This window comes from Bombyx mori, chromosome 15, assembly GCF_030269925.1.
Source record: "Bombyx mori chromosome 15, ASM3026992v2".
Lineage (NCBI taxonomy): Eukaryota > Metazoa > Arthropoda > Insecta > Lepidoptera > Bombycidae > Bombyx > Bombyx mori.
Genome location: NC_085121.1, coordinates 8171370 through 8185304, shown reverse-complemented (window position 1 = coordinate 8185304; position 13935 = coordinate 8171370). Strand labels below are relative to the sequence as shown.

Below are 13935 nucleotides of genomic sequence, written 5' to 3'. Positions count from 1 at the left end.
GCTCGTCCACCCATCTAAGCAAAAAAAAACCTACCAAAACAAATGTGACTAAATTTTTTATTTCAAACTGATCACGTCTGAATTAGATTGTGTAGTGTAATATTAAACTTATATTCTAAAATTATTTCATATAAAAACCTCGAACTTGACTTAACACGAGTTTAAGATTTTCAATTCCGCTAAGCTATCCGCTGTCTACCCTTGAACCGTTTGTTGACGATAATGATGCGCAGGTAGCGAGCCGTCGCCTCCGCCATGCGAAGTATTCCTCGGCGGTTCCTGCAACCCGACTACTTGGAGATCGGACATTGCTATTCCGATGCTAAAGAAGATGGGAATAACGTATTTCAATCCGGTGAGTTTTGTGCATTACGCTTGTTACATTACAGGTATTTTTCTTCCCACGTTATTCAAGAAAAGAGCATATTCTTACCTGAAGGGTAGGCAACGCACTGGCGTAAACGCTGGTGACCGTGGGCGGCGGTGAATCACTTACCATCAGGTGACCCGTCTTGCTCGTTTGTCTCTTAGTTGTTATAAAAAAAAAAAAAAACCTATACTAGCAACTTCGAGGGGTTAAACTAGATCATCGAGCGTGTAGGTGAGCTCACGAGACTCAGCGTGACAAATTTACTAACACTAGCCCAAGCAAGAGCAGTGCTTCGTAGAAACTACTTCGGAAACGCGAGAAGATCCGGCGAGAAACTCAGTGGGCTACGCACGCAAAAATAATGTTTACAAAGCCATCTGTTATCTATGGGTGAAACTACGGATAGGCCGGTTTTGCATCAAAATTTATTATATTTTAAATGAATTGCAATATAAATATAGGTAAGCATGATTATGAAAAATTGTGGATTAAGCCATTTTTACGATGACGGCCTCATATATTCATTCATTTAAAATATTAATCAACAGCGTGAACAGCGTTAACAGTGAACAAACATTTTATGTATAGGTCAACTTAAATACAGAAAATTGAGATTGTAAAAAAATTTTTTTAATCGTACTACTGACGAAACACAATAAGTTTTAAAAGTTCACCGAGATAAACAACTGAGTATAATAACAACAATCATAGACGAAACGAATTATTTATATAGATATATTTAAGTGAATTAAATTGCAAACGTACACGCAGAGTGATGTCACAACTAAGTTCTTGACATCTCCGTTGTGAAGTTCATAAAAAACGTTTATATTTTCAACTATGTCTGCCTGTTGATCTTCGTCGATGCTTTAGAAAGTAAATGAATGATTTTGCGAAACACGCACTTTATCACAGATATTTTCTAGTATCTACAATTAAACGAAATTCGATAACAAGCACGAGGCCAAAGATAATTAATAAATGCTACCGACATTAATTCAATTAATCTCCGTGAACATTATAACGTGACGTCACTAGTAAGGAAGTACTTTTCGTGTGATGATTCCGGTTTCTTGTGATTCGTTTACGTGACGAATTCCAATTCACGATAACCAATCGCCATCACATTGAATCATTGACAATGACTTGAAAAATCTAACGTGCTTTTTTTTTTATTGCTTAGATGGGTGGACGAGCTCACAGCCCACCTGGTGTTAAGTGGTTACTGGAGCCCATAGACATCTACAACGTAAATGCACCACCCACCTTGAGATATAGTTACAACGGCTGCCCCACCCTTCAAACCGAAACGCATTACCTACTGCTTCACGGCAAAAATAGGCAGGGCGGTGGTACCTACCCGCGCGGACCTCTATTAGTTTTAATCGGATTTAGTTCAAATGTATCGTAGATATATCAAAAATATTCTCAAAAAACTCGAATAGCTTATCTAAAAGGTTGATAAAAATCTTTCGTCAAAAATGCGTGTTCGCATAGAAAAAGTTCCGATTCGTACGTGTGCTCAATATGATGTTATAATATTAAGAGAAAAACATTATATCATTTTTGATCCTTATCAGAGCAGATACAAACACGTCCTAATATAAATTGCACGTTCACGAATTAAATAAAACAAATAACGGCTGCTATCGGAAAACGACTAATTTGTATGAAAAATAGCATGCGTTGACTTTCTTTTGTATTACGTTTAGCATACAATGTACATAACTTAAATATATCCAAGTGCCCGCCTTAAATTCACAATCAATGGATCTACTAATGGGAGCTCACTTTAAATCAGGGCCGGACTTAGGGCAGGGCAACCGGGGCCGAAAGCTCCGGAGCCTCCACATATGGAGGACCCTCACAATAGAGACTTGAAAAAAAACTTTCAAATGCCGACTAGTAAACACTAGTAAACATCTTTTCCTTCTCCTTCGATATGCTTTTTTTCGCTGTGATACTTAACGTTAACGTTAACACTAAAATTTAATTTCAGATAATTCTTGTCTCCGATTATATTTATGTGTTTGTAATACTAAGAGAATCTACGTGGTTCCACAACAAATTATTTATTGGAAAACTCGACTGAAAAAGATTGTTTATTTTATTTGGAAAATAATTTGGGGCCAGGGGGCCTCTGCTCCTCTATTGCCCTGAGGCCTCCAGACCTCTAAATCTGCTTTAAAGTGGATTGTAACGATTGAAAAAAACCTAGCGTTAGTATAAATTACATATATAGCCTCTGTTGTCGCTGTAGGTTTTTATGAACAGATTAGATGTTACATGTCTTGTTCTAATCTGTGCGGGCTTCGTGTGCATTATCATTGGATATAATGGAGACTGAATTGTTCAACAGCAAGTGGAAGATTGGTCCACGGAGCTAATAGAGGTCGAGCATCGCGCTAAAGCGGCGGCTCGAGCACTTCTCTTCGTTTTGGACAGCGAGACGAGAGCGGTCGCCGCCAGCGTCGAGGCCGCGCACCTCGCAGCTGCACCGCGCGACTTGCTGCTCGTACTGCGCCCGTATACCCGCCGACAGAACATCGGCAACGAGACGATATCTGATCAGTGAGTTTGAAGAATTTACTTGTAGCTTGTGAATGAATTTACTTTTATACTGGTGGGAAGACCACTTGTGATTCCGCGCGCGTAGGTACCACCACCCCGCCTATTTCGGCCGTGAAGCAGTAATGCGTTTCGGTTTAAAGGGTGAGGCAGCCGTTGTAACTATATTTGAGACCTTAGAACTTATATTTCAAGGTGGGAGGCGCATTTACGTTGTAGATGTCTATGGGCTCCAGTAACCACTTAACACCAGGTGGGCTGTGAGCTCGTCCACCAGTCTAAGCAATAAAAAAAACTTGTAGCTTTATAACTTTAAAATTTCTATTTGAATTCAAAAGAACTGCTACTATTGCAGCGAGTACGTGGAGTTGTCGCGAGCGAGAGCCACTTTGCAAGAAGCGGTGGAACGTCGCGGTCTGCCCGCGTTCACCGACATCCCGGCCGCGTTAAAGTGCGCCGGGACCGTGCTGCGCGGAGCTAGGACGCACCCGCGACAGTCGCTCGGTCACACGATCCTTCGGTTGAAACGCGCCTACGATGCAGCCGGTGGGCGAAACGGTCGGTTACCTCGCACCAGAGCGATCGACGCCCTCAAGGAAGTGACGAGAACGTCGAAAGAGAACGCGGAACGGAGCCTGCCCGCCGCAGACTTTGTCGACTTTGAAACGTTTTGCGCGGCCGTCGCCGAACTCGCAACCGACGCAGGTGAGACACTCGACGGCATCATTAACAAAATTACAGTACAGTAAATTGGGGGGAATAGAGACTAGAGTTAGAATAGGGATGTCACAATACTTTTGTTGGGTTGTTAGATTTAACTTTGCTGAACTGTTAATGACTTTTATTTAGTGTTTAAAAAAAAATTTATAGTTTAATTTAGTCATCAAAGTTTTGTAACTCATTAAAGATATTGAAAAATCCTATCTAAAATCAAAATAGTGCCAGCCCTATCGAAAAACTATTGTCTCCATACGTAACCTGATTCACTCCATAGCCAAAGTGAATCGGGTCAAGCTAGTTTTTGTGAATATTTTGTAATGAACTAATAACCCATCGTATATACAAATTTAAATTTCCGGAACCATTTTAATCTTAATTTTATTGGAAATTTTGTGTTGGATTTGGAAAGTGTCCCGATTCCCCCCATTTTACGGTATATAAAGTGTTGTATGTAGTCCCGAATCGTGAATATGTATTGAGTAAGTCGAGACGGTGTCTGTTGAAGGTGTGTCATCTCCGAGCGCGGAGATGGCGGGCGCGGGCGTGGGGGCGCGGGTGCGGCGCGCGTTCCGTTCCCTCCGCGAGTTGTTCGCCCCCTCCCCAGCCGGTGCGTGCGACCCTGCACTGCACGTTCGACACCCCATTGTTTTCGATTTCGATTTCGCTTGCTCTGATTTAATATTATGCTTCTCTCGTTGGACATCATGAGACGCGCATGTCACATTCGCAGAGTCGTCATCGAACGTAATCATTATTTTGTCATGAGGTCGTCTGATTATGAGAGAAACGTGACGTTGTAAAGGCGTTTCCGTGAATGTTGCGTTTTTTTTTGTTGCGTTTATTTTATCATCACTACGACTAACAGTGTGTCGTTTGTTCGCTGTAAATATTCGAATAAAAAAATTCGTAAAACGAAACGTATAAAAAATACGTCAGATCCGTAAGACGAATAAAGCAATGTTTTATCGTTTATAATGACAGAATGGCAAAATCGGAACGGCACGGAGAGTTCTGAAGGTGGTGCAGAAACGAGAGGCGACCGTGGTGAAGCGCCCCGGGACAACACCGTGCGACACGTTTACAACGCCAGACTAAGAGCGTACGGGAGGAAGCTTGGACTTTTCATTCCTAAGGTACGATGTTGTCTTGATTTAATTTATGTTCTTTTGAATGGCAGTCAATGTTTTGGCCCACGTGGTTTAAATTATAGATGTCGCAACGTAAATTGCTCACCCGGAGACATACTCAAAGACTAAAATATGCACAAAAGCCGTCTCCCCTTTTAAACCGCAATGCATAATCGCTATGCGGCACAAACAAAACCTCACAATATACCCTACCAACAGTAAATACGGTGTGATATGATCTACGGAACGCTATTGCTAGTTCTTTACCTTACGTAGAAGACGTTTAGGGTAGATCCCTGGTAAGGAAGGAGGTACGGCCATGCTGACCCTAGTCCGTGGGCCGTGATCGTGAATGGAGCCGAAATGAATAGTAGGCGCAATTCATTTGCGGTTTTATTAAATGAAATCAACATTGAAAGTTGACGGTAGAAGATATTTGAAGCTCGCTCTAGTCTAAGTCTTAAGGAATCCTCATCCTGGATTTTTCTGCCGTGCAGTTGTCATGTGAAGTATTCTGGTTATCAGATCGACGAAGGGCGATCTCCCACGTCTCTTCTACTATATGGGACAGCCGTTATACATAATATGCACAACTCAGACATTAATCTACTGTCTACACACTAGATCTAGCTAACATTAGCTCAGCAGTGAGTTAGTTCAGTGATGCCAAAAATTAATTTTACTGTCAAATTTTTGGTTAAAGATAATAGAAGAATAGATCTAAAATGTATTTTTTAATGTTCACACACCCTCATTAACGTCCTACTAATATTATAGGTAAATGTAAAAGTTAGTTAGTACGTCTGAATGTTTGTGGTTCTATGCCGCAAAAGATACTGAGTGGATTTTGTGAAACTTTAAAATGTAAATAGTTTATAGATCGGAATGACACATAAGTTATAATATAGTACGATCAAAGTTCAGAAGGTGGCGCGCGAGAAATTTCAAGGAATCAATGTTCCTCATACAATTAGCCACAGTCAGAGCGAGATTGAGTTTCACTAGTTTATTATATCGAGGCGTAAAAAGCTACTTGGTTTAAGCGGCATTTATCTGTGTAATTAAAGTTCCGTTTTTTTGGTATTAGTATTTATTGATATGTTATTACATCAAAAACAAATTAATATTAACAATATGATGTTTTTAATTGAACTTCAATTAAGTTTACCCCATTTCCCAAATAGCTGAATATCGCTTAAACCAAATGACTTTTCACCCCTCGATATGTATTAGTTTTGGGCGGGTTTCAGTTTGAAAACAGCTTTACGTAGGGTTTTCTATTCAGGTTGGGCCAGGAAAATGGTTGACGACTTCACAAAAACTTGATTTTTATTACGTCTTCCTTAATCTATGTAACTAAAATATAAACGTCTAACGTCTCCAGAGTTACATCGCGTCTGTCTGCCGTCGCGACCGGTAACTAACCTCCTCACACTTAAAAAATAAAACTATGTGCTCCACATTCATTCGCCGTCTTTCTTACTTACTAACACGACATCTCCTATCTCTCTTACTCAGTCATGCTCCATATTTATCTGTCATTCATCCATACCGCTCCGCTCGGTTCCTTCATTCTTATACCCGATCCTGTGGACCGAATGGTAAACAGTCGACGTCGCCCTAAACACGTCATTACGGATCCATTAACGGTGCTTTTAGAGACCACAAGCACCGGCTACCGCCCTCGTCGAACCCGTCGGACTCGACGAGTAAATTAACCCATAGACACAGCCCAATGAGCCTCTCAAGACTATCAGCATAGGTAGGGAATAAGCACCCCACGCTTTTTTTACAATAAAATATATTTTACACTATTTTCAATTTAAATTTATTTTCTATTTTTTAGTTGAATTTTATATAAAGCGTGTTTTTTAGTTTTTTTTAAACTATCATTTATTTTTAATTTTTTAGTTAAATTTTCTATAAAAACGTATTTTTAAAACTATTAAGTACTTTAACATCAATTCCTGCCTTATCGACTATAGATAAAAATTATATAAATTGGCAAAAATCTTATTTTGCAAATTGAATAATGGAATAATCTTATCAAAAAAGTGTATTGTCATCGGTCCTCGATAAATCTACAAAGTTTGAATGAAATCTGGCTGTTTAAAATGGGTCAAAATCGCGTCTAAAGGAGTCGCTACAAACATATAAACATACATACAAGTGAAGCTAATATCATGCGTGTAAAAAAAAATCGGTTGTCTGTAAAGTCGGTTTACTGACGATAGTTGAACGTGACAACGTCATAAGAAAATACTGATGGAATGGTTTCATTTTTTAAAAGAAAATTTTAATTTTATTTGTTTGATAGATATTGTCGCTCGTTGCGCGCTCTCGCTTGCACTTCAAGCCTTAAATAGAACGCCTCAGAGCGAGGTAACGCCGCATGAGTCATGTTTTTTCGTGCGTGCAGCCGGCTCCATCGAATTATAAGACGTTGTCACGTCAAAAAAACATTTATGTTCGTGTTCCAGAATGGCGGGAACAGGACAGGTAGAGAGAGCGCGGGCGCGGGCTCGGCGGAGAGCGGCGACAGCGTGTTCACGCCGGGCACCGAGCGACGCCTCGAGAGGCTGCCCGCCATGCTCGGCGCGCCCACGCACGACGTCTACCTCTGCGGCACCTTCCCGGTAATCATATCTACTGGGCTTATACTGCCCTTGAGCTGTTAGACATCAGGAGACGCTCGCGCAACTGTTGCGGACCTCCCCTCCTAGTACTTGAGTTCACCCACGACTCCTAATGAAAGATCTACGGGCCACCAGAATTTGTCTATCCCCAAAACAAGCCGATCACCTCTATCTCTACAGAGCGATCATAGTGGATATCTATGTACAACTATATGTCACGACTGACTGATTCGTTTTTATTTTTTTTTATTGCCTAGATTTGTATAGGAGTTTTATAAAGCATGAAAGGATGTGTGGAAGTACGGCCATTTTCGAAACGTAATTTCATAGACTTTCTTCTGCTTATAAAGGTAAATTCAAAGACAATACATTGACATATTATTATAATATAATGAAATTTTTAACCAATTTCTTTTTCCTTTTTTTGTTTACTACTTTTGAGGAACATCAGTTTTAGACATTGAATATCAATAAAAAAAATAACAAAAAGGAACATAAAACAGAGAAAACGAATTTAAATCTTTAAGTGGTCATGATAATATTATTTTTCGATTATTGGACGAATATATGTATAAAAATAGAGCATAATCTTAGAGGTCAAGATCCAGGAATAAGATACACTAATACGAATATAGAACCACATTATAGTTTCGATATTGTAACATCTATCAAAACTTTTATCTATATTTTTTAATTGGTTTCAGAGCGACACAACGCGGCCGGAAGAAATATTACGGCGCGAAGGAGTCTCGTACGTGATTCCGCGCGCGAACGATTACACGCGCATGTTCTCGTCGGCGGGACGACGTGCGGCGCCCGAGCCCGCAGAGTCGCCGCGCCGCGACAAGTACGCGCGCGCCGCCGGTGACGTCACACTGCGGGACCACGCCGGCGCCGACGTCACGCTGCGGGATCGCACACTCGGTGACGTCACGCTGCGAGACCGCGCCACTACCGACCGCACAGACAGACTCAGCGCCTCTGACTACTATACCGTCTCCGAGGATGTCACGCCCCAACCCTTTAAAGGTACAAACGTGTTCATTTTGTTTTTGCATAGATGTGTGGACTAGCTCACAGCCCACCTGGTGTTAAGTGGTTACCAGACCCCATAGACATCTACAAGATAAATGCCGCCACCCACTTTGAGATATAAGTTCTAAGGTCTCAGTATAGTTACAACGGCTGCCCCCCCCTTTAAACCGAAATGCATTACTGCGTCACGGCTGAAATAGGCAAGGTGGTGGTACCTACCCGTGCAGACTCACAAGAGGTCCTACCACCAGTTCTATCTAAATAAAATATTTATATATATAAAGAAAAACCTTTATTATACTCTTTACTTTTAAAAAAGGGTTTTTCTTCAGTGTCATTCAGTAAAAAAAAAGTTCAGATTTGTATAATATATGTATTAATACTGCTTAAAATATTACATTTAAAAGAGATTAAGGGCTTTAAATGTTGTTTTCTTATTATATCAGATATATTATAACAGAAAACGCAACTAAGTCTTTTATTGTTTATTCATTATGAAGTACTCGGATATCATTATATATAGTTTATGTTTATTTTTCACACATCGCGAACCGTCCCCTAATGATCATCCAAGTAAATGCATAAGTTGAAAATGAAAATTTCAGGTACATACGACGAGGATCTGTTGCTGGGCTCGCGCGTGCTCGTGTTCTGCATGAGCGCCGACGCGCCTTGCTTCGCGGCGATGGTGCTGGCCGCGCACTACATGGGGCTGCGGCCCGCCAACACCGTGCTCATCGTTCAACCGATGGACAGGAAGTCCGCGCCCGCTGTGAGTATAAACACTCCTACCTATACCTTGTCCAATCTTAGTAGATTAATGTAGTTAGCAACAATGGCCGACGAGTAACCAAAGACAATGTATAGGGTTGGGAAATCTTAGAATGATATTTTGAAACGTGATTTATTATAACAATTTCTGTTGATAAAAGTAAAAATGTTCGCTAAGTCATAAATTTATTATAAAAATAATGATATGAGCTTTTGGTTGTTTGCAATTATTATTTAGTTTATGTTTAAAAAGTTGAATACATTCACATATGGTACATTTTAATATTTCGTTTACTTAGCGTTATTACGGTGTGGCATTACCTATACTAACCTTTATAATAGAAATCTTTTATAACACTTCCAAAAACACAGTAAAAAGGTTTTATAATATACACTAGTTAGAAATTTGAACTTATCATGAAAAGTTAATTTCTCTCATTTTCTAGAATGATTCATTCACCTAAGGTGCATCTCTATGATTCATAAAGACGATAGTTATACGAAATGTCAAATTGCCATGTCGCTGTTTATTCTGTGGCCTCAATTTTTAGGAATTTAGTTAAGTACTAGCTAACCCGCACACTTCGTAGAGCCTCAATCGATAAATAAAAGACCTAAACTTTTGTATAAAACAAACAAAAGGAATCCGTCCGACGGGGGGGACATCAAAGGATAAACAAAATTGTTATTTTTATTTAATTTCAGCATTTTCATATTTATTTACCTTTTAAATCTACTCTGGACTTCCACAAATAATTCAAGACCAAAATTAGCCAAATCGTCCAACCGTTCTCGAGTTTTAGCGAGACTAACGAACAGAAATTCATTTTTATATATAGATTGTGTTTAAATGGATAATTTAAAACAGTTTCCGCATTAATATGTACTTTAGGTGTTTCTTAAGTGGTTCAAGACATATTAACATGATTAAATATGTTTGAGTGCAAAAAGTTTTTGCAAAGTCGTCTTAGGATTAAAACTGTTTTTTTTTAATGAGAAATATAGCATTTAAAGTATTAAATGTTATATTTATAAATTTTATATTTATAAAGTATTAAACGTAATATTTATCCTTAAAAAAAATTAACTTAAATAATAAATACCTACCTATCTGTTTTTACTCTGTGTGCCAAAGTATCTTCAGATTGCCTCTCATTGTCTGGATGTCCGGGAACAACACTCCAAATAGTTGATGAATGATATATATTATGTATATGAATAAATATTGGAAAAAATCAAGGCACGTTCATTATTACTATTTTTGTTATTTTCATGATACTGTTGCTTAAATGGCCACACAAAGCAAGGACTGGTACTGGTTTTGCGCAAATATATAAAATAATATAACATATAGGTACCCCTGTAGGACACAATGAAATCCATGATGCCATAAAGCTTTCATAAGAAAACTAATAATAATCAACCAAATGGAATATTTTTAAGGACAAAAAAACAAAACATGCTCAATATCGACCGGAGTTTTTGCTAATTATAAATGGTTTAAGACTTAAAAACATGCTGCACAAGGATTAAGGTGCATATAATTTTTTTTTTCTATAATAAAGCAAAAATAATAATGAATCATTTATATATATAGCGTTTTAACACGCTTTAATCAGCTTATCTGTAGATATTTAAGTATATCGATTTGTGCAAAGGAATCTTTTAACGTCAGTTTGACCGACTTCAAGACGTCCGTTTAATTTGAAAATTTGTACATGTATCAGGACCGATGGTAATACCTACCTACCTATACATATAATACCTACATGTATACCTTTGTTTTTTATTGCTTAGAAGGGTGGACGAGCTCACAGCCCACCTGGTGTTAAGTGGTTACTGGAGCCCATAGACATCTACAACGTAAATGCGCCACCCAACTTGAGATATAAGTTCTAAGGTCTCAGTATAGTTACAACGACTGCCCCACTCTTCAAATCGAAACGCATTACTGCTCACGGTAGAAATAGGTAGGGTGGTGGTACCTACCCGTGCGGACTCACAAGAGGTCCTTGTTTTTTTTCTGGGGAATCCATTTACGCATACCCAGTCCGGTCACAAGAAGTCCTACCACCAGTAATTACGCAAATTATAATTTATACCTTAATAGGTAAAAATTATAATTTGTTTAATAGGTAAAAATTCTAAAATTACCAGGCCAGACCTGATTTGGGTTTTCTTCTAAATGTTTACTTTACCTTTACTTATTTAACTTACAGTACAGCGAAGCGGCGGTGAAGGACTACAATCGCGGCCGACATTACTTGTCGGATCTGGCGCGGCGGGCGGGCGTGCCGGTGTTCGACAATGTCGAATCGGCGATGGCTTGCGTCGTGGCTCGGCTGCGGGCCGCGTAGTCTACGCAACCACGAATCGTTCGTGAGAATTGATTCAGTAATATAAAAATACAATAACAACAACAACTATAAAAAAAAAAAGCTACGGAAAAACTAAGCAAGTTTTCTCCGGTCTACGGTATACGCCGCTTCGAATCGACAATCGTCACATCGTATTGCGTTGGAACTTTATTAGTCAGTTTCGGTTTCTCCCGAGCGAATCTCACTTGCCGTATTATACCTGTTACATTATATAGAAAAAGTTATATGAGGCGATTGAAAAAAAAAAACAACGAATAATCAGTTTCATACAACACAAGGCAGCCAACGTTCTGATAGAAAATATTTTAGATATTTTATATCCTTCCTTTTTAATTAAATGTTATAATAGTGTTTTTTTAATCGGTCTGTCCGAGAAATGTAACATTCCGACCTCAAGGAGCGGCCTACGATCACAAATACTTAAATAAAGACATCACAATGTTACAAACATCATTTTAAAACGTAGTAATGTTTTATTCGCGTGGAAAAGAGTCTCATATGAGTGTACTTATTAATTTCAAGACGTTTAGCTTAGTACAAAATAATGTCTCTCTTTTATTTCATCACTCTCTATTGTATAAATGTAATTGTTTTATAGATTGTAAATTTAAAGTGTTGTTCTAACGAATAATGCACGAAAGGGAATGTATGTGAGAGCGCAAAGGTTGTCTCAACGAGGATATAACAAATCTCTGTGATGAATTTGCTTAGGAAATTTTACTGTTTAGTTACACTTCATTATTTTAGCGAATAGTAAATAGTTTGCGTACGGTACACGTCGTGTACAATAGTTGCGTATGCAATTCTAGTAATCACAACGTTCGTCCTGAATCTTATGAAAGGATTCATAATTATACATAATGTCAAAGAGCACGGAGGTCAGATGATTCACTATGGACGACATTAGTTAATTGTTTGAAATGTACTTACAGTGGGTCTTATTTGCTATTCCTCTCGACGTAGATCATAATTACTGGAAGAGATATTTCGTGGAAACGATTTCGGACGACACAGCCGCATGCATGGATAACTTTCGTAAAGTACAAATATCTTGCTCACGTAGCAATTTTAAGATTTAGTATATTAAAACGCGAAATTTTTAAGTAATGCAAACATTTAATATAAAACTTAACAACCTTATACTCATTTTATTTTGTAGTTTTAAATAAATGATAATGTTACAAAAAAAAAATTAACTTACGTACTTTCTGGCGTAATTAATGCTTGCGAAAAAACAATGATTATAAAGTTAGCTGTTAGTATCCACTATTCCAAACATAACGTATTAGTAGAATATTTAGGGTGATTCAATACTTGACCCACTGTTACTAAAATATTTCATTTTTATAATATATTGTATTAAATTCAGCAAATATTATTTGCTAGTCACACACCCATTTAATTATTATGTTTAAGTACTTTATAATGTTGATTGATAGTACAAATAACTAATTTATAGGAAAATATTTCAAATATTAATTATAATTTTATGCCATGTACGCTTATTTTAAAACTAAAACATCACACGTGTAAATATAAAATTTATAATTATTCATGACTTTTATTCAATAAAAGGTAAATTAAAAAAATGGCGGATTATAATTTTCAAACGCAACTCTAATCTTTAAATACAAAATTTATAGAGTCCTGGTTATTTTATAAGCAACTGTTAGTATCAATAAATACGAAAAAAAAGATACAAGCCTAGGAATTCGATAAAAAAATATATTATATTTGTTAATTAATTGATATTTATCAATCGTTTTTATCAACTTTCAATAGCGCTTCTTAAACAGTCCACAAATGTCGATGACATACTGTACTGCGTTCTGTTTTAAACAGTGATCGGTATAGCTAACTATAAAGAAACGGCTTCGTAGTATACTAAATTTACGTCACACTCCAGTGTTCACAGTCTATGTCAGAATATAGCCGAAGTGTGATAGTTTATGGCGCTGTTTTTAAATTTTTTCCACTTGCTATTATGGCGCCACCTTAATTGTCTCTTTTTCAGAGGACACTTTTTAATATATTGATATGGGATTCCTTAGTTCTACCCTCTATACTTAACAGAAATAATAAGCATTTCAAACGTCATTGATAAATCAAAATTAATGGTTTACCGCGATAATGAATTCTTATTTGTGTTACAATTTTAAATAAAAAAATTAATTTTACAATCAAACAAAGCCAATGTTAGGAAATTTAACACAGTTAATAACTGTTAAAGTAAATGTTTCCCTATTCCCCATCCCTATCCCAGTTCTCGTGATGTTAAAAACACTATGGCCGTGGATTAATGCCAGTCAAGTAGATCGGACGATGCAAAT

The 13935-nt window shown here is 37.8% G+C and overlaps 1 protein-coding gene across 13 annotated transcripts in view; it reads left to right on the top strand.

The window, feature by feature from the left end:
* The window catches only part of LOC101738615 (uncharacterized), a 67856-nt gene extending 54700 nt beyond the window's left edge, over window positions 1–13156 (top strand). For 7 of the 13 annotated variants that reach the window (XM_062672540.1, XM_062672538.1, XM_062672535.1 and 4 more), the window contains 8 exons: window positions 234–355; window positions 2730–2941; window positions 3294–3643; window positions 4640–4791; window positions 7266–7421; window positions 8126–8450; window positions 9062–9228; window positions 11447–13156. In XM_062672540.1, the coding sequence (XP_062528524.1) occupies window positions 234–355; window positions 2730–2941; window positions 3294–3643; window positions 4640–4791; window positions 7266–7421; window positions 8126–8450; window positions 9062–9228; window positions 11447–11584 (1622 nt within the window). In that variant the 3' untranslated portion in view covers window positions 11585–13156. Of the gene's footprint in view, window positions 1–233; window positions 356–2729; window positions 2942–3293; window positions 3644–4163; window positions 4266–4639; window positions 4792–7265; window positions 7422–8125; window positions 8451–9061; window positions 9229–11446 lie in introns of all 13 variants that reach the window. The other 6 variants (XM_021349541.3, XM_021349539.3, XM_021349536.3 and 3 more) reach the window with 1 other exon arrangement.
* Window positions 13157–13935: the final 779 nt, after the last annotated feature.